The sequence below is a fragment of the Propithecus coquereli genome, unplaced genomic scaffold (assembly GCF_000956105.1).
Source record: "Propithecus coquereli isolate 6110/MARCELLA unplaced genomic scaffold, Pcoq_1.0 Scaffold107, whole genome shotgun sequence".
NCBI classification, from domain to species: domain Eukaryota; kingdom Metazoa; phylum Chordata; class Mammalia; order Primates; family Indriidae; genus Propithecus; species Propithecus coquereli.
In genome coordinates, this window is record NW_012134636.1 from 933,489 (window position 1) to 953,927 (window position 20,439).

A 20,439-nucleotide genomic window follows, 5' to 3' on the forward strand; every position below is an offset into this window, starting at 1 on the left:
TCCAGTGTTTATAAAGTCTACAGTAGTGTACGATCATGTCCTAGGCCTTCACATTCACTCACCACTCACTGACTCACTCAAAGCAACTTCCAGTCCTGCAAGCTCCATCCATGTATGGTAAGTGCCCATGTATGATAAGTGTGCCATTTTTTATCTTTTTTTATTTAATCTTTTTATCTTTTTTTAATCTATTTTTACTGCACTTTTTCTGTGCAGTTTAGTTATGTTTACAGGAATACTTACCATTGTGAACTAAAATAAAATCTTAAGGCTCACCCCCATGACGGCTGACTCAACGGACTCCCTCGTGGCCAAAGGAATATCCTAAAACTAAACTGCCTGCCAGGAGGAGTGAGGTCAGACATGCCTTATCATGCCCCCCTCCCTTCTTGGAGACATCCTTTGTAACCCATTAGCAGGCCTACGGGTATTCAAGATAAACCTGCAGGTCTTCAATTTACACATCAAATATGTGTCTGGTGGCTTATCTCTGATTAACAACTTGTTATCTTAAAACATTCTAAGCCTCTAGACAAAGCTTCAGGTCTTTAACCAATTACAAGTCAAAGAATCTTAAACCAACCTATAACCTGTAAGCCCCCACTTCAAGATGGCCCACCTTTTCGGGCCAAAGCAATGTATGCCTCACACATGTTGATTTATGACTTTACCTGTAACCCCTGTCTCCCTGAAGTGTATAAAACCAAACTGTAACCCAGCCACACCGAGTCCACTTGCTCAAAGCTTCTTAGACCTGGCTCTGGGTCATGGTCCTCAAATTTGGCTCAATTACTTCACAGAGTTTGGCTTTTTCTCCCCTTAACACCATTGTAATTGCTTGCGGTATTCAGTACAGTAACTGCTATGCAGGTTGGTAGCCTAAGACCAATAAGCCACGCATAAAGCCTAGATGTGTAGCACTCTATCCTATCTAGGTGTGTGTAAGTACACTCTATGATGTTTGCATGGGGATGAAATCACATTTCTCAGAATGTGTTTCCATCGTTAAGAGACACATGACTGTAGTTTCCTTTCATTCATGTACAGATTGCTAGGCAGCCAAAGACTTAAGAGAATCCTTCTAGAAATCTTTAGACCTTTCTTCTCTCTGCAGTTTCTTCCTTTCTGGTACTCTGTCCCACAAATTTTACATACCTTAACCTCCAAGAACTTCTGTCTTCTCCAAGATTTCTGTCTCACCTCAGTGATACCACCAGGTTGTTTGGGGTTGCCCTATCATGTGCCTGAAAACTGCTGCTGGAACTGTAGAGTTTACTATCTTATTTGTTTTCTTTCTCTCAGAGATCACGGTCCTGTGCTACCTGTTTTCACTTATCTGGGGGGAAAAAATTACTTTATATATTTCATCTAGTTTTCTAGTTTTTTAATGGAGGGGAGTAAATATGGTCTGTTACTCCATCTGGGCTAAGAACAGAAATCTCCATTTATTTTTATTTTTTAGAGAAGGTAAACAGTTTTTTAAATCAAAATATGTTGTTTATGTTAACATGTAATGGATTTATTGTTAATAGTTTCGCAATTTCTTGGTTTTATTTTCTTCTTTGACCTATGGGTTATTTTGAAATGCATTATTTAGTTTCCAAACATTTAGTGAATTTTTCCCAAGGGCTTTGTTACTGATTTCTAATTTAATTTCATTGTGGTCAGAGAACATACTTTGTATGCTGAATGATACTCAAGGTGAACTCTGCAGATCACTAGGGTTCTCTCCCTCTGAGCTATTCTCTCTTTCCAGCACTCTATCCTGCAAACTCTAAGTCTTAACTCCTTTGGTTTCTCTGGTCTCTCAGCTCTTTCTCCTGAACTCAGAGTCTCCAGGCTATTAGGGTATGCCCAGAATCCCCCCTGCCCATACCACAGGGGGAAATGCTATCATAAGGCTCAGCACAATGTTTGCTCACCTCTCAGGGATTCCTGTGCTTTGTTGCCTGATGGCTATGAGGGTGGCCTTGAATCTTCCAATTTTCTAAGGACAGCTAAAGATCAATTCTGAGCTCTCTCTACTCTTTGCTATCTCTCTTCCAAACGAGCAGGCAACCTGCTGGGACTCTGTTTTCACAAACACCTAAAAGAGCCCAAAAAAGAAATGTAAATCTTTCTCTTCACATTTCCCCATCTCACAGCTTTTACAATTTGTTTTACAGCCTCAAGGTGTTCCTGAGAAAAGCTCTGGGACAGATTGCAGGGGGGTAAACTCCAGGCCTTTGTTTCCTGCCCAAAACCACATCTCAGGGGCAAAGATCACATCCCCTGCAATAGGCCTGAATGCATTTCAAAGATGACAAGCTCTCCAGAAACAGGAAAAAAAAATAAAAACAAACAAACAACCCCCCCACCCCACCCCCCCAAGTCAGAAAGACAAGGACATCCACTTCCCAATCTTTCTAATTTTTAATTTTTACCCTATTTCATACCTTACCCTTCCTTTTCTTATATGTATATAATAAAAAGGGTGGAATGTTAGGTTTGTTCCAGGTGGGAACGCGAAAACTCTGTATAGGACAGAATGTGGTTAACGTAAAACTTAGGCATGTAAAACAATAGCTGCAGGAGTCTGGAGAGTCCAGACTTTGTAAATCTGACAGACAGCTGCAGCCAGCATTCTTTCCCCCTCCCTCCCTGATAGAGAGAAAGTTTATCCCTCCCTCTCTCTCCTGATAAGGATAACACCAGAGCTGAAGGATGGATATGACTGGGGCAGAGGTCTTATGAGCTGGTTGTTTGAAAAAGAATTTATTACAAGCAGCTATTCTGGCCCAATTACTTACTCCCCCCCGGAGAAACCCTCTATAAAACCCAAGGCTCTCTCCCCTTTTCACCTCCACCCATCTGCACCCAGATGCTCAAAATAAACAGCATTTTGCTACACATGAGCCTTCCTGTGTGTCTCTCTCTGGGCTCCAGACCTAACAATGCAATGTGATACATATCAATAGATATGACCCACACAAATAAAAGCTCTTTGGTGCCCTTGATAAATTTTCAGAGTGTAAAAGAGGCTTGGAGAACTGAGAACAGTTGCTCTCAATGCTGGCAAGCCCAGGAGTCAGCCTTAGGCTCTGTGCCCTATGAGCACTCTTCTTCCAGATAATCTTACCTAGGTTCACAGCTTTAAATACTACTTGTAACCACAACATGTCTTTTTAGTTAGGTGACTCAGGTTTCATGCCTAATTCTCTTTTCCACTTGGATATCCAGTAGAAACAAAAAGTACATAGACAAAACAGAAAATGTGATTCTCTTTCCCATCCATAATGTTCCCCTGGTTTCCATCTCAGCAAATGGCACTATCATCTTCCCTGTTACTTAAATCAAAAATGTGGAAGTCATCCTCGATTCTTTCAGACATCTTCTATATTAAATTCAACAGCAAGTACTGTAACAGAGTAGTAACCCCTCCTCGCATAGATATGGAAGGGAAATATTGAGAGTAGGGAATATGCAACAGGGAATAGCCTGAAAAAAAATTTGCAAAAAACATTTTCTGTCTCTTTAAAACATCCTCCACTCCTTTTTGAGAACTAAAACCTGTAACCCTGCCTCAGGCCAGTGGTTGGGAGTGTTAGGTTTGTTCCAGGTGGGAACTGGAAAAGTATGGATAGGGTGGAATGCTGTTAATGTTAACCAAGGTTCGTGAATCTATAGCCGCCAATAGCTGCAGGGGTCTGGAGAGTCCCCCAGAGGTTGTAAAATCCGACAGACAGCTGCAGACACCAGGTTCCTATCCCCCTGATAAGGACGGAACTTCTCCCTCCCCACCGCCAACCCCCCCCCCTTATCTCTACAGGATGAGACTGACCCAGGGGTCCCAGAAATTGGTTGTTTAAAAAAAAAAATTTATTACAGTGGCTGTTCTGCCCCAGGTACTCCCCGCTGAGAAACCCTCTATAAAACCCAAGGCTTTCCCCTCCTTCAGGGTGGATGATTTTTCGCCTCCACCCATCTGCACCCAGATGCTCAAAATAAACAGCATTTTACTATACAGGAGGCTTCATGTCTCTCTCTCTCTCTCTTTCTCTGCTTTGGACCTAACAGGGAGGGGCAGGGCAAGTCTTTTGTTATTTGTGCAAAAGGAGGTGGCTCAGCCCAAACCTGGTCAAGGGAGGCTCTGGGTGGAGGTCACAGGATTGTCCCCAGCAGAGACGGGAAGATCAGAATGTCAACTATAGTGGAATGAACACTAATTACCCGAAGCTGAGAACCTACTCTTTAAGAGCTCTGTGTTTCTGCTTATTATAAGGATGATGGCATTTCAGACAGGAGTCTCCATCCTCCTCCTTTGTCAGCAAAGTAATAAAATGTCTCTTTCCTTCCTCCTCAAACCACTTGTTCTCGTTCCTCTGATGCATCCTCGAGAACAAGTGCTGAGCTTTCGGTAAAAGTACCATTGGTTCTACTTCAAAAGTTGGCCTTGAATTGCCCATTTTACTTCTGCATTGTTACTGCTCTAGATGAAGCCATATCTCTGGCCACATTTACTGCAGTAACCTCACTTTATTCAGGTCTCTCCTCACATGTCGTATTGAAGTGGAAAATTCCACAGACAAGTCTCCCGCAACAGCTGTCACTCTTGCCTCTGGAAACTGCTTGCAGGCACCAAGGTGGCTCAAGGCCCTGCCCCTGCTAAAGATAACCTCATTGTAACTGTGCCCCACTCCCTCCCTAAGCAAAATGTATAAAAGACTGCTACATCCTCAGTTCAGGGCTCAGAATTTCGGAGAAGAAAATCCCCTCTGGGCCCGCCGGAGTATAGTAAAACCTGTTTTGGTGTACTTCAGTGTGCCTCTTGCTCTGTTCCCGGTCAACTCTGCTGTATCACCTTCTCAAAGACGCCTTCCCTGACCACCAAAGCTAAAATGGCAGCTCTAATGCTCTGAATCCCTGCCTTATGATTCTTCATGGCACTTACCACTGACTACCTGGCCTTGCAAAAATAACAGGAAAATACCTAATCCTACCATTTCCCCAGTTTATGGTTAAAGACCAATCCTATGAGTTATCTCACTAACACGTACTCTGCAGGAGTTTTGTTTTGCACAACTTTTGGAAGGAGCTGAATGAATGGAAAAGAGGTGTAAATCTTTCTTTCAAAATTGTTTTTTTAGAACCTACTTTTACAGAGTTCCTGAGTAGATAGCAGAAGAATGAGCTACAGCCTCAACCATATCTCCAGGACAGTCACATCTCCTGTGATAGTCCCTTCTCCAAGGAAAGTGGGAAACCAAGTCTTGGACTTTGACATCCTTACAGTTTTTGTTGTTACCTGCTGTCGCTTTTCTTATCAACTGATAGCCATCACTATTTTTTTTCCTGTGTTTTCTCTTACCCCCCTTCTCTCTCTCTCTCTTATTGTCTCTCTCTCCTCTAAGAAGGATAAAATAAACTTTTTTTACTTTTATATCTTAATTTCTGCATGAGAAATCTTTCTCCACCCGTGCCATGAGCACCTACTAGCCTTTCCATCCTAACAACTACTACATATTTTACTCATTTATTTGGGCAGATATTTAGTCTGTTTGCTTAATGTAATATTCCAAATACCCAGAATATTGTCTGAGATGCAGTAATTGGTGATTGCTATGGTCTGAATGTGTCTTCCAATACACATGTGTTGGAAACTTAATACCTAATGCAACAGTGTTGGGAGGTGGGGCCTAATGGGAAGTTTTAGGTCACAAGGGCTCCACCCTCATGAATGGATAGACACTGATAATAAAAGGGCCTGAGACGGTGAGTTCGACTGCTTACTCTCTCTTGCCCACTTGTCTCTTGTCCTTCCACCTTCTGCCATAGGATGACACAAAAAGAAGGTCCTAACCAGATAGGGGCCCCTTGACCTTGGGCTTCCCAGCCTCCGAACTGTAAGAAATTAAGTCTCTGTTCTTTATAAATCACCCAGTGTCAGGTATTCTGTGATAGCGGCACAAAACAGACTAAGACAGTGATCAGTAAATATTTCCTGACTGAAGAGACTCCAGCTTGGTTTTCTTACTATTTCTTGCTTTCTTGCAATTTATTCTCTACTCAAAAGATATTATGATCTTTTAAAATATAGATAAAATCATGTTACTTATCTTCTTAAACCCTCCACTGGCTTCCCACTGTACTAAGAATAAAATCCAAAATAAAATCTTACAAGGTCTTCCATAACCTGACTCCTGCCTGCCTCTCTGCCCTTCTCCCCCTCCCTCTACTCTGGCCACACCACCTCCTTTATTTCTGCTAATAGGGCCTCTGCTCTTGATGCTCTCTCTGCCCGAAATATTCTTCCTCTAGCTCTTTGAATGATTGCCTCTTTATTTTTATTTTACTCAAGACTCATCTCAAATGTCAACTCCTCAAGAAAAGCCTTTTCCTGACTACCTTATCTAATACTCCCCATAATTTCTATCAAATTATCCTGTTTTATTTTCTTTATAGCATTTGCCACCTAAAATTGCGTTATTATCATTTGCTTATTTATTATGTTATTTATCTTTCTGTCATTAGAATGTAAGCTCCATGAGAAGAAAAGCCTTGTAATCGTGTTCACTACTATATACCCAGTACCTAGAATAGCAACTGGCACGTAGTAAATGCCCAATAGTTGTTGAATTTATAAATGACCAAACAAAAGAACGAATTAAACTACGTTAAAAGGCCTTGCCTATTTAATACAATTAAGCTAATGCTCCCGGGAAAAATTTCAAGAGATAACTGGAGTACTCATTGAAGTTTTTTTTTCTGGCAGAGTATAAAACTCTATTTTACCAAGGTAAAGAGCATGAAGATCCGAAAATACGTCTGTCGTGGCAGTTGGCCAGTAGAGTAACTTTCCATCAGGCTAAGATTCTGCCTCTCACTGTAGCAATTCGCAGCCTTAATTAAGAAGACTTACCAAAAGCATTTCATATCTGAAACCCATAGGTAACTCAAACTCATTTGATTCAACCTTTGGATCAGATACACCAACCACAGATAGGCAACTAAAGTTCAAATTGACTGCTATCACTGTTTCTTTCCTTTACTGAAAGAGAAACCCATGAATATAAATGTAAAAGATTGCTAGAGAAAATAAAAAAGATGTATCATCACAAAACTACCACAATAGCCAATTCATAAAATTAAGCTTTTTTAAAAACACTATAACCTGAGGCTAAAGCTTACTCCCCAAAAAAGAACTTCCTGACATAAGCTGTTCACTCAGATGCAAAACATGGTACAATGCTGCCAAAGGCTTTGGACTGGAGTATCTGGTGAACCTGCGTCTCTTCTGCAGCTGTGCTTCTTACTAGCTGCACGGGCAATTTACTTAATGTTTCTGAGTCTCGGTTTCTTTCATAGAGTTGCTGAGAGGATTCTTAAAATTACATGAGAATAACATTCCCTAGTACAGAATATATATTTCACAGTTGTGATTTTCTGCCTTCCTGTCTTTTCTTTTAAAAAGTGACAAAACAGAAATGAGTAGAAGAAACGTCTGCGCAAGTCAGAAGAGTTGAGGTAGACAAAGCTTCCTTAAATAAAATTTAAATATTAAAAAAAAAAAACCACAACGTATGGTGACTCTCCCATCCTCCTCTATTCATTTACTTGGTCAAAACGGATTGAGTCCTAACTATGCGCAAGACCTCACTTGCACACAGACACTGCTTTATCAAGCAGTGAGTAAGACAGAAACTTCTCCTTCACTGTAGGGCTTTCAGTTTCATAAGGGAAGAAAGCATACTTAAATGCTGTTATAAGTGTTTCCTGTATCTCCCCCAAATTCATGTGTTGAAGTCTTAAGCCTCAGCACCTCAGAATTTAGCCTTATTTGGAAATAGAGTCTTTGCAGAGGTAATCAGGTTAAAATAAAGTCATTAGGGTGAGCCCTAATCCAATATGACTGACATATTTATAAAAAGTGGATATGTGGACCCAGAGACATGCAGAGAGGGATGATGATGTGAAGAGACACAGTGAGATGTCCATCTACAAGCCATGAGAAAGGCCAGGGGACAGATCCTTCCCTCATAGCCCTCGGACAGACCCAACCCTGCTGACTCCATAATTTGGGACTTCTATCCTCTAGAACAATGAGATGATAAATTTCTGTTATTTAAGCCATGCAGTCTGCAGTACTTTGTTATGGTAATCCTAGCACACTGACACAAACACATAATTACAAATTAATTAGAAATAATAAGAAATTACTTAACTGTACAATTAACAGATTGTTGCCATCCTATTCAAAACTTAAACTTTCTCATATCCTTCCTTGCTTTATGTTTTCACTTACCACTTTCTAAAATACTAATGGGATATAAACTCCAAAAGGGTGGGCTTTTTGTCTGTCTTGTTCCTTCCTATATCCCCACCATAGTCTCGTACATATTATTAATAAATATTCAAAAAATTTGTATTGACTGAACAAATGGAACAGTACTAAGAAAAAAAACAAGATGATGTAAGTACATGTAAAAAGAAAACCTTATGTTTTCTGGGATATTACAGAGGGCTTCCCAAGAAAACTGCAATTAAGCTGATTAAGCACTGGGAGTATAGATGGGGCCCAGAGGCAATTAAGAGAAAGGGACAATTCCAGAGAAGGAGAGAAGACAGTATCAAATGCCCTAAAGCAGCAAAACACCTGATAAAGGAGATAAAAGATAACCAGAGTGGGTGGAATACAAGAGGTAAGGGGAAGAGAACAGGCCAGGCTACAGGGGTAGGCAGGACTAGAAGTAGGGAATAACAGACTTTATAAACTCTATCTTAGTAACAGAAAGACACTGAAGAGTTTTTGATAATGGCAGGAGGGCAGAAGGCAGGAAAAGTATGATCTGAAGACTTACCAATTTGAGGAGACAGTTTTGAGTTCTGGGTATTAATGGATTGGGGAGGGGCAAGAGTAGAGGGGGAATGACTAGTTAGAAAACAGATGTGACTAGGACAGTGGCAGACGTAAGAATAGGAAGTGTATGGAATCAAGAGATACTTCAGAGACTGACAGAACTTGATGACGAACTGAACACAGGCAGGTCAGGAAAGGAAAAAAGTTAACACATGAAGGATAAAGAATCAGAATGGCAAGCTTGTTATTAACACCAGTGCTGGAAGGTAGGAGCCAATGAAATATCTTCCAAAGAATACCTTTGAAATTCAGAGAGAAAAATCTTTCAACCTTAAGTTCCACAACCAGCCAAATCACCAATCAATAATAAAGGTATTATTTCCAGTTATGTATGGTCTCGAAAAATATTCTTCCACATACCCTTTCTCAGGGAGTTTCCTGGAAATGGATTCCATCAAAACAAGGAAAGAGAAGAGGCAGATTTAGATCCCGGAATAAGTGAACTGACAGAGAAGGGAGGAGAGCAGAATCCCCAGAAGGCTGGTGACAGGACGTTCTGGGATGGCAGCCATGTAGGAGCCCAAAGAGCGCCAGAGGAGACTGGAACAGGACAACAGGGGTCGGGGTGGCTGTAGGCAAGATGTTCCTGAGAAAATAATGAAGTTGATAGATAATCTATTTGTGTAAATGTATTAGAAAGCGATTTATAGTTCTGGTGAAAGGTTCACAGATATGTTAGTACTGATAAGGAAAACCCCCATCTGTTACTTGGCACATCAGCCACCTGAGACCCCCACCCCTCAAGGAAGACCCACATCAGCATAATACTAACCTGTTACCTGGCCCATCAACTAATCTATTACCTGGCGCATCAGCATAACTCTAAATCTATCATCTGACACATCAACTAACCTATTACCTGGTGGGCATTAACCACCTGACACCCTACCCCCCCCAGACCACCACAACTTAATAAAGGTGGGAAAAATAGGGTAGACAGGGCTCAGAATTTGGTGGCGAGGCCCCTCTGAGCCCGACTTTGATTCTCCGGCTCTCCCTGTGCTGCTCAGTTTGTCCCTGGGACCACTTGCTGTAACAGTACTAGGTAAATAGAAAACTAAACAAATAGAAAAGAATTATTAATTATAAGAAAAACAGAATGTCTCCCTGAAAGGAATTATAACCATAGTATTGTCATAGACAGAATATTGTCTGGCTCAAGCTGTAAACAATGTATCTAATGGGTCTTATCAAAAATCATGACAAAACATTCAGAGGATGGGAAGAAAGCAGTGGTAAAGATCAGGATTTATAAAAAAGCTAAATCTTCATTTACATCAATAGTAAACATGTAAAACTGAAAAACTTCAAGAACTAGCAGAAAGAATAGTTTTTTATAAATAGGAAGGTAATTACCAAAAGAAAAGCCAAAAGGTGTTGCTGCCAGGGAACGGAGGCGGGCTGCTGGTAGAGCAGGCGAGAGGCTGCTGTTTTTTTATAATAAGCCCCACAGAAATATGTGATTTTTCTAAAAAACTGCATGCATGTAAAACATTAATAAAAATGTTTAAAAGGAGATATATCAATAGTATTTTAGAGCCTGATATTAATTCAAAATATACAGCTAAACTGTAAGGCTAAGCATTTAAGCTTTATGAAGCAGGTGAAAGGTTTGGGGGAAAAAATGGTAAACAGCGAGGTTTATTTTAGGGATAAATGAATTAATTTAACATCACCTGTTTAGTAAAGCTAAACTTTTTTTTTAAGATATTTAAATGGTGGGCAATAGAAATTTGTATATTTTCTAGAGTCTGTCTACTACAAATTTTTCCTAGTATAGCATAATTGTTAAATACCATCCTCTTAGTTATTTAAATTACTTTCTTTCAATGCAAATTTTCTAGTTTCTTTAACTTTACAGGCCTCAGTTTTCCCAATTCAGTGATCATATGATATTCTTTTCTATCTCTTCTCTAAAGAAAAATCACTGTGGCTTCCCAAAAGTTTGATCAAAGAGGCTCACATAATACTTATCTTTCTACAACTGAACAACGGTGACTTTTCTTGTTCAGCCTATGGTCCAAGAATAGTGTAGGCTCCTTTTACTACTCTAGCACGGTACAGGCCACCACACCTACGTCTAGTGCGCGTGTACTGCACCCTTCTCCTCAAAATGCACTACTGCTGAATATGCCCCTTCAAAATTTAAGAACTGAAAAAAGAAAAAAATTCTCTTAGCACAATTAAAACACATCATGACTGGGAGTTCTCATTTAACAAACATTTATTAACTACTGTTTGTCAGGCATTTAAATTTAAACTAAAAACCAACCAACCAAGCAAACAAAGAATAACAGCTACCTAACTGATGAAACAGTAATGTGCTAGCCCTGGGAAACATAATGTACAAAGACCATTTAAGGAAAAGAAAGTGATAAAGTTGTGAAGCTGGTAACAAATAATAAAATGAAAACTATTTTTGGCACAAATTTGCTAGCTTCTTATAGAAATGCTGAAATTCCTTACAGAAGTATTGTTATTTAGAGGCCTGAGGACAGGATAGAATCAGGAATGTTTCTATTTTATCCCATCATCTTCTCACAGAGATGCTTTGAAACAGGCTATTAATAATTAATATTTGCAAAGTGCTTAGTGATAAGTTCAAAGCAGAATGCTAGTCACAAATCAAAAAGCAGGCACATAGAGTACAAAAAAAGGTCACTGTCTGAGTAAACACTCAACTAAAATTCCATCTCTTAAGTAATATTAACAAAAGTTTGTGTCAAACATTAATATAAAACAATTTTTAAAAAAATTACTTAAGATGAAAAACAACAACACAATTTTTTTGCAAATAAAGAAAATGCTGCACAACTTACGATATTTACTGTGAATTTCATCTATTTCCTTTTCTGTTTGGTCCTTAGTAAAAACCATTACCTAAAATAATAAAAAAAAAACTTAATAAAAATTCCCCCAAAAATGTCAAAATGAAAATTAATATTACAAACTTTAAAATCTCAAATGTGGGTGTTTAAAACAGAGAAAAATAATCTCTTATCTCTGTTTTATCTAAATCTAGGAAGAATAACTCCTATGTACTTCCCTTGAATACCATAAATAGTATATATTTTACTCATTTTATTACACATTGCTTTTTTCTCATCAGTAGAAAATGCAACACTGATTCCATTATAATATATGAAGTATTAAGAAAATGATCAATTAAATTTCCTATTAACAAGATATAATTTTACACATTCATTCATGCAAAAGATAATACTTGAAACTAGAAGACTGAAGACATTTAACTGATTATTAATAAGGAAGATTTCTTCCATTGCTTTTCAGCTTTTCTTATCTGCCTTCTTTCCTTTCCAAAGTAACTTCTCCAGGTCATACTAAAAAGCAATATATATAGAAAATGCAATAATACAAGACTCTGTGTGTTAAATTTCTAGTTCCACTTTATAAATCTCATATTTAAAAGATCAGAAATGTATTTACCCAATTCATTCCAGTACCCATCTTACAGTCAGCACACAGGTAATAATAGAGTCATGTAAATCCCATTTTTTTCTACTATCTAGTTGTAAACTTACTTCCCTAAGGTCGTTGCTTTCCTCACAAACATATTACCGACGGTCTAGAAAAAAAAAGTCTACTCAGGAGAGCCCAAAACACTTTCTCCAGTGTCATAGGACACAATGACTATTTTCTTCTTTGGTATCCTGTCCTCAAGTTTTGGGCCATCAAGCTAGAGGAAGGCAACAGTGAAGAATTTTAGGTCTCTGATTCTCTCAAAAGTTCCACAGAACAGTCAGTCAATCCTCATAAACTCTCATAATTACTTATTACTCTTTAAGTGTAAGCATAGAACTGCAGAATGCCAGAGCTAAAAGGGGATCTTAGAGGTCATATAGTTCAACCCCTTAGTTTTATAGATGAAGACTCAAAAGACCATAGAGATTAAGTAGCTTATCAGATACAACCAGCATAGAAAAAAACAATATCAAAGCTACCTGATGCACGGGTATAGCCTTTTTCTACAGGACTGTAGCTCATAAACAAACTCCGCTTTGGATTCCACTTTGTGCTAGAAGACTACTAAATATGATCAAATATCATTCTAAAAATGAGCTGCAAATAAATCATAATATACTAAATGGAAATGTGTTCTAGTCCATTTCCCACTGCACAAATTAACAACGGCTTGCTTTAATTTTATTAGAGTACTAAACTTTTCTTTCCTTCATTTCTACCCAGATACTGAAATAGATCACCAACATACACTTTCATTGAGTTTACTAGCTTCAAGACGCATCCTGGTCTTCTCCATATTTTCAATTTCTTGAACTATTTCAGCAGCTGTTAAAATAAGAACATATAACCACTGTTAATTACATGGTTTCAATCATTGTACTATGGTTAAGCTGCTAATATCCAGAAGACGGGTGATGGGTATATGTGAACTCCCTGTCCTACTTTTATAATTTTCTGTAAATCTAATATTATTTCAGAAAAAAAGTTAAAAAAAATAATAACATGGAGTCAAAACACTGCACTCTTACACATGTACAAAGTTCAAAATATAACCAGAAGAGTAAAGTCAAGTTATTTTGCTTAATCCTTTGCATATATAGGTATAAACTACAGTCCCAATGAAAATATGAAAATTAATTTGTTAATGTAAGTTCATTTATTAGGCGTTGTTTGCTCAAATTCCAATGTACTAAATGCAGCACAACACTCTACTTTTCAAGGAGAGAGAAAGGTCTACAAGTAACAGTGGGAAATGTCCTTGCCTTCAGACCCTTTGTCTGTAGGTATAGTTACCTACATAAAAAGATGCTACATCTTGAGTTTGCTTCAAAAAAATCCATGGGGAAAGAGGTATAAATGGTAGATGAAACATTAGGATGGTTTGATAATTGTTTAAGCAGGATAGTAGATATGTGGGGAAATCAGTAAACTCTTTCTCTACATCTGTATGTGTTTGTGAAATAATCCCTATTAAAGTTTTTTTTTTAAACCCACAGACCTTAAAAGGATCACTTAAGAATGCAATAGCATATACATAAACTTTATGTTTTCCAAGGGCTGAAAGGCATCTTTTGCCTCCCTAATACTGTAAAACCAGGAGAAACAATATAAACAATCTCTCTGTGAGCATGAACAGCTAGCAATTCTCTCCTTTTCAAACTTACAGAGTTATAGTATGACAGGAAAGCAAAGGGACCATTTGCATTCTACCCAATTCTTTAACATAAATATCATTCAACAGAGAATATCTGGCATGCTCTCTTCTAAGGTATTAAGAAAACTATATTAGGTATAATACTGGGTATAATTTAGGGACTTAAATCTTTTTCAGGGAGACTTCTGATTCTGTTTAGGATGTAGAGAGCTGGAAATAGTATCACTCTCACCCTAATGACCAGAAAAGGCTGGATAATTTATAAAACCCTAATTTTTCTTGAATCCATTAGAGCTAAAGCCAGTGGGCAACCAAGTAGCCTGAAACCTAAGGAAAGCCAGGTGCTTTAGAGGAGAGGGGATCATGAACACTGACTGACATAGGGTAGCACACAGGAGAAAGACTGGTTAAGAAGATCTCAGCTAAACTTTTTGATGAGTTGCAAAAAGCCAAGGGTGAGCTACCATGAAAATATAAAAAACCCTGGGAGGCTTGGACACAAAGGCATCACACGCGTTTGCAAGATATTTTCTAGAGATCTCAGTGGGTGCTCACAAGAGTACCCAGTCTCTTTGTCTCTTACTGGGAAAGGGCAGGAATTAGAAAAAGTCTTCCTCTAGATCCAATCCTGTAAAAAATGAATAGCCCCCACTGCAGGAGAGACATGAAGCCCCAACCAGATCTTTATCCTTAAAGAAAAGAAAGCATTAAACCACTGAAGAAAGGTTAGCAAAACTGTTGTCCCAGAACACAGGTAAATAACCACTGCTGCTGGGGGAAGTAAACAGAAAAAAACAATAAAACAATAAACCTTTACCCCTGCAGGGGGGTCAGGAAACCACTGCTAGCCCAGACCACTAGAGGACCCCTGCCACTGGGGAAGGGAAAGGATCACTGAAAAAGCTCCACCCACCAGATACAGAATCAAAGGGCCTGCCTAACACTAAAGCTAAATCAGAATAACAGAGACTATCCTCTTTCTCCCTACCATGACAAGTAACAGCAGTCTTTCACCGGGAGACAAATAATGTGGAGAGAGAACCTCACTGAGGCACAGGCTAATAGGGAAAACCTAAGTTGTGAGTGACATAGGTACATTAAAAAAAAAAAAAAATCTGGCAACCAACCTGAGGACAAGGAAATTCTCAAGGAATATGAAATTGGTGGTGAACTGAGGGCAGCCAAAGCAACAACAAAACCCAAACCATGTTCAACAAATGACTAAACTTACACAACTCCAAACAATAAAGACCTAGCAGAAGAGAAGACACGGCCATTTCTAGGCACAAATAAACTTACTTCGGTCTTTAGATTCTTATATCACCCAGATATTAGAGTAATCAGGCATGGAATTTAAACTAACTATAATATGATTAATATGCTAAAGGATCTAGCAGAAAAAGTGAACATGCATGAACAGATGGGGCATTTTAGTAGACATTATTTCAGCAGAAATTCTTTCCTTTAGAAAGAATAAAACAGAAATGATAGATATATACAAAAAAACCACACTACAGTAACAAAGATAACTTGACTCAGCTAAGGAAAGAATCAGTGAATCTGAAATGGGATTGGTATTATCCAATCTAAAATACAGAGAGAAAAATAAGGAAAAAAAACTACAACAGAACAATCATTTTTTGTAGATCTAGAAAAAAATAAATCTATGCTTCGTATAAAACCAGAGAAGACCCTATATAGCAAAAGCAATCTTAAGCAAAAAAAAAAAAAAAATTGGGAGGCATCAATTTACTGGACTTCAAGCTATACTACAAGGCTATAGTAACTAAAACAGCATGGTACTGGCACAAGAACACAGACATAGACCAATGGAACAGAACTGAGAACAGAGATATAAAACCATCATCATATAGCCATCTAATCTTTGACAAAGAAGACAAAAACATACACTGGGGAAAAGAATCCTTATTCAATAAACAATGCTGGGAAAGTTGGATAGCCACATGTAGAAGACTGAAACAGGATCTGCACCTCTTACTGCTCACAAAAGTCAACTCATGGTGGATACCAGACTTAAACCTAAGGCATGAAACTATTCGAATTCTAGAAGAAAATGTTGGAAAAATTCTTATAGACATTGGCCTAGGGAAAAAATTCATGAAGAAGACCCCAAAGGCAATCACAGCAACAACAAAAATAAATGGGACCTGATCAAATTAAAAAGCTCTGCACAGCCAAGTAAACTATCACCAGAGCAAACAGACACCTACAGAACGGGAAAAAATATTCACATGCTACACATCCGATAAAGGGCCGATGACTAGAATCTATATAGAACTCAGGAAAATCAGCAAGAAAAAAATCAAACAACCCAATTAAAAAGTGGGCAAAGGATATGAACAGAAACTTTTCAAAAGAAGACAGACTAATGCCCAAGAAACATATGAAAAAATGCCCAGCATCTCTAATCATCAGGGAAATGCAAATCAAAACCACAATGAGATATCACTTATCTCCAGTGAGAATGGCTTTTATCAAAAAGTCCCAAAACAATAAATGTTGACATGGATGTGGAGAGATAGGAACACTCATACACTGTTGGTGGGACTGCAAACTAGTACAACCTCTGTGGAAAGTAATACGATACCTCAAAGAGCTAAAAGTAGAACTACCATTTGATCCAGAAATATCATTACTGGGCATCTACCCAAAGGAAAAAAGACATTCTATAAAAAAGATGTCTGGACTCGAATGTTTATAGCAGCATAATTCACAATTGAAAAGATGTGGAAACAACCCAAGTGCCCATCAATACATGAGCAGATTAATAAAATGTGGTGGTATATGTATACCATGGAGTTCTACTCAGCCAGAAAAAATCATGGTGATCTAGCATCTCTTGTATTATCCTGGATAGAGCTGGAGCCCATTCTACTAAGTGAAGTATCACAAGAATGGAAAAACAAGCACCACATGTACTCACCATCAAATTGGTACTAACTGATCAATACTTATGTGCACGTATGGTAGTAACATTCATCGGGTGTCAGGCAGGTGGGAAAGGGGCAGAGAGGATAGGTATATTCACACCTAATTAATGGGTGCAGTGCACACCGTCTAGGGGATGGACACACTTGTAGCTCTGACTCAGGCGGGGCAAAGGCAATATATGCAACCTAAACATTACCCCTGTAATATGCTAAAATTAAAAAACAAACAAACAAATAAAAGTACTACAACAGAAAAGAGCCTCTTAGAACTATGGGGCAATATGAAAAAAACATAACCTACATGTAATAGAAATGAAGAAGAAGAAAGAAGAACGAGGGAGAAGAAGGAGAAGAAAGAAAAAGAGGAGGAGGAGGAGGAAAAGGAGGAGAAAGAAGATGAAGAAGAAGAAGAAGCAAAGAGAATAAATAGCTGAGGAATTAATGGCCAGAATTTGCCAAATATAATGAAAGACACCAAACTACAAATGCAAGAAGCTCAAAGATCAAGCAACACACATACCAAAACAATAGCAACAAAATAACAATATGCACATAGACACAAATAGAAAATCATGAAGAGAAAAAAGGTATATTATATAAAGAAAAATCAAGAATATGTCACATTTCTTATCAGAAACGACCTAAAAGTCAAGGAACCTGGAGAAAATAATTCTTTAAGCCTGTATACAACCCTGACCAACTCACATGAGAAATTGTTTACAATTAATATGCCAAAAGATTTGAAAACTGAACCATAGTGTGCTATACCAGGTTTTCAGAGTGGCCTCCAGGTAGCAATAAAACAAAGTAGATCAGAATAATTCTGCAAGGGCTCCAGAAACTCAGCTGTTACTAGAACCACAGCCCACAAAAGCAGGCCAGGATCTGCATGCTAAAGTGATTTCCAGTTAAAGTAGAATATTTAAATAGGATCTAGAAGCTCATAATAGCATACTCAAAATGTCCAGGACACAATTTTTTTAAAAATCTTGTCTCAAACCATACTAAGAGCTAGGAAAATCACAACTTGAATGAAAAAAGACTAAGGTATCAATACTGAGATAACTCAGTTGTTGAAATTATCTGACAAGAATTTTAAAGCTGCCATCACAAAAATGATCCAACAATTAAGAACACTTTTAAGGCCGGGTATGGTGGCTCACACCTGTAATCCTAGCACTCTGGGAGGCCGAGGAGGGTGGATTGTTTGAGCTCAGGAGTTTGAGGCTGCTGTGAGCTAGGCTGATGCCATGGCACTCTAGCCCAGGCAACAGAGTGAGACTCTGTCCTGCCCCCCCCCCAAAAAAAGTACACTTTTGAGACAAAAGAAAACAAACCAATGTAATACCTTAATGACAGCAGTTAGTCCATTATAAAAATATATGTTTTGAATAGTTTAAACGTTATACTTGTTATTAATTTCTTGTAATTAGAAGGAGGAAGTAAACAATAACAAGAACTAGAAACAAAGTAAAACAAGTAAATCCAACTGCATATTAAACAAAACATAATGACAGTGAAGGAATATAAAAAGAAACTTATGAACACATATTAGACTTCATATCCTCAGTGGATGAAGATATGGGAGTGGGGACAGATATGGAAGACTAGGTAGAGAGGAGAACTAAAATAAATCCTGAATTTTTTATTATAGGTCTATTTTGCAGTGATGTAGTAGTAGAGATGAAGCAATTCTGAAACTATTTTAGATATATTATAGAATTGAACAAATTAGTAAATGTGTTGATATATTGGGAAGGAGGATTCTTACTGTGGGAAAAAAGGGGAAACACAAACATGCAATAGAGAGAGGTAAAGAAGAACCCTATGGGGTTAGATTGAAAGCAGAGGTATTGGTGTGCTCCCAAGATCTCTGAAACATTTAAGTATAAATGGATTTACACATGTACATACACATATAGTACACATATATACATGCATGCATATGTATATGTGTATATGTGTGTGTGTGTATCTATGTATGCATATATTTCCAAGCTTCATCTGCTAAAATAACCTAGAAGCAAAGACACCAAGTAGAAACAAGCATAGCTGGTAGCTACCTTTGGTTTTGTCAATAAAAAGAACCAGAGCTCCTCAGAGAAACAGCTGATGTCAAGAGCTGGGACCTGGAAGGACAAGATGAGCTGGCAATATTTTGTTAGGCCACAAGTAAGAAAATGGTAACAAAAATCATGGGAGCATGTCACAAGGACCAGGAATCAGCACGAAGATGCTCCTACTAGCCAAATCTGAAAAACTACAAACTCTAAAATAATTAAGAATGGTAATGAGTTAAAAATCTATAAATACATATCAATAATAAACAAAGAAAAAAATAAGACAGAAGGGAGGGCTCTTGTTTTCAGAATCATGCCAAGTATCAACTAGCAAATGCGAAAGGAGTGAAGTTGAAAAATCATCATTCTGCAACTCTCACAGAGAAGATTAGTTCAGGTAAAAATTACAAAAAGATGCTAAACATAGGGGTGAAATTTTAATGAGTTATACAATAGTTACATAGTGTTAAAGTATCTCCCTGCAGATTTCTTATTAGTAGCAAGGGAGAAAATGTAAATCAAACCTGTCATCACAAATGAGGGGCACATTAATGTCAAATGCCTCCGGATGTGATATTCTGAGGACAAATCAAAGGACAAGGTCATAAAGGGAAAATAAAGGCTGAGAAATCATTCTAGATTGAAAGAGATTGAAAAGATATTACCACTAAATGCGATACGTGATCCAAAACTGGATTATGTACCACAAGGAAAAAAAAAATCTATAAAGGGCATTTTTGGGTCCACTGACAAAACTGGAATAGAGATGATAGATAAAAGTTTTATAACAAAGTTAAATTTACTGAAATTGGTAACTGTACTGTGGCAATAAAAGAGAATAGCCTTTTACCTAGGAAATACACAAGGAAGTATTTAGGGGTAAAGAGTGAAGATTATACAACTTAGATGGTTTAAGAAAAAAATATGTATGTATGTATGTATTATGTACACACACACACACATGATCAGAGAAAAAGAGAAACAGAGTAATTCACACAGCAAATGGGGCAAAACACTAACAATAAGTGAATCTGTATAAAGGGTATAGCATGTGTTCTTCGTGATAGTCTTTCAACTTTCCTATAAGTTTGAAATTATTGCCAAACAAAAAGAATTTTTAAAATTATTTTAAAAAGAATGCAAAATTAACACTTTTTCAGACTAGTGGAAGCTAAGACTATTTGTTTCAATGGCTTATCTGTACTACAAGAAATAGTGAATAAAATTTTTCAGCCAAAAGAAAATAACACTAAATGGAAACTTAGATCTACATGAAGAAAGAAAGAATACTGAAAATGGTAAATATGAAGGTAAACAAAGACTTTCTTTTCCATTTTTTATTTTCTGAAAAAGAAAATTGACAGTTTAAAGCAAAAATGGTAACAAGGTATAATG

At 37.8% G+C, this 20,439-nt stretch overlaps 1 protein-coding gene across 1 annotated transcript in view; it reads right to left on the reverse strand.

Annotated features, from left to right (window-relative positions):
• RAD18 (RAD18 E3 ubiquitin protein ligase) overlaps positions 1-20,439 on the reverse strand; it is a 173,197-nt gene that overhangs the window by 116,530 nt on the left and 36,228 nt on the right. Inside the window, exons 7-8 of the mRNA XM_012646512.1 lie at positions 13,128-13,204; positions 11,716-11,776 (exon numbers count right to left, since the gene is read on the reverse strand). Coding sequence (XP_012501966.1) covers positions 11,716-11,776; positions 13,128-13,204 — 138 coding nt within the window. The remainder of the gene's footprint in view (positions 1-11,715; positions 11,777-13,127; positions 13,205-20,439) is intronic.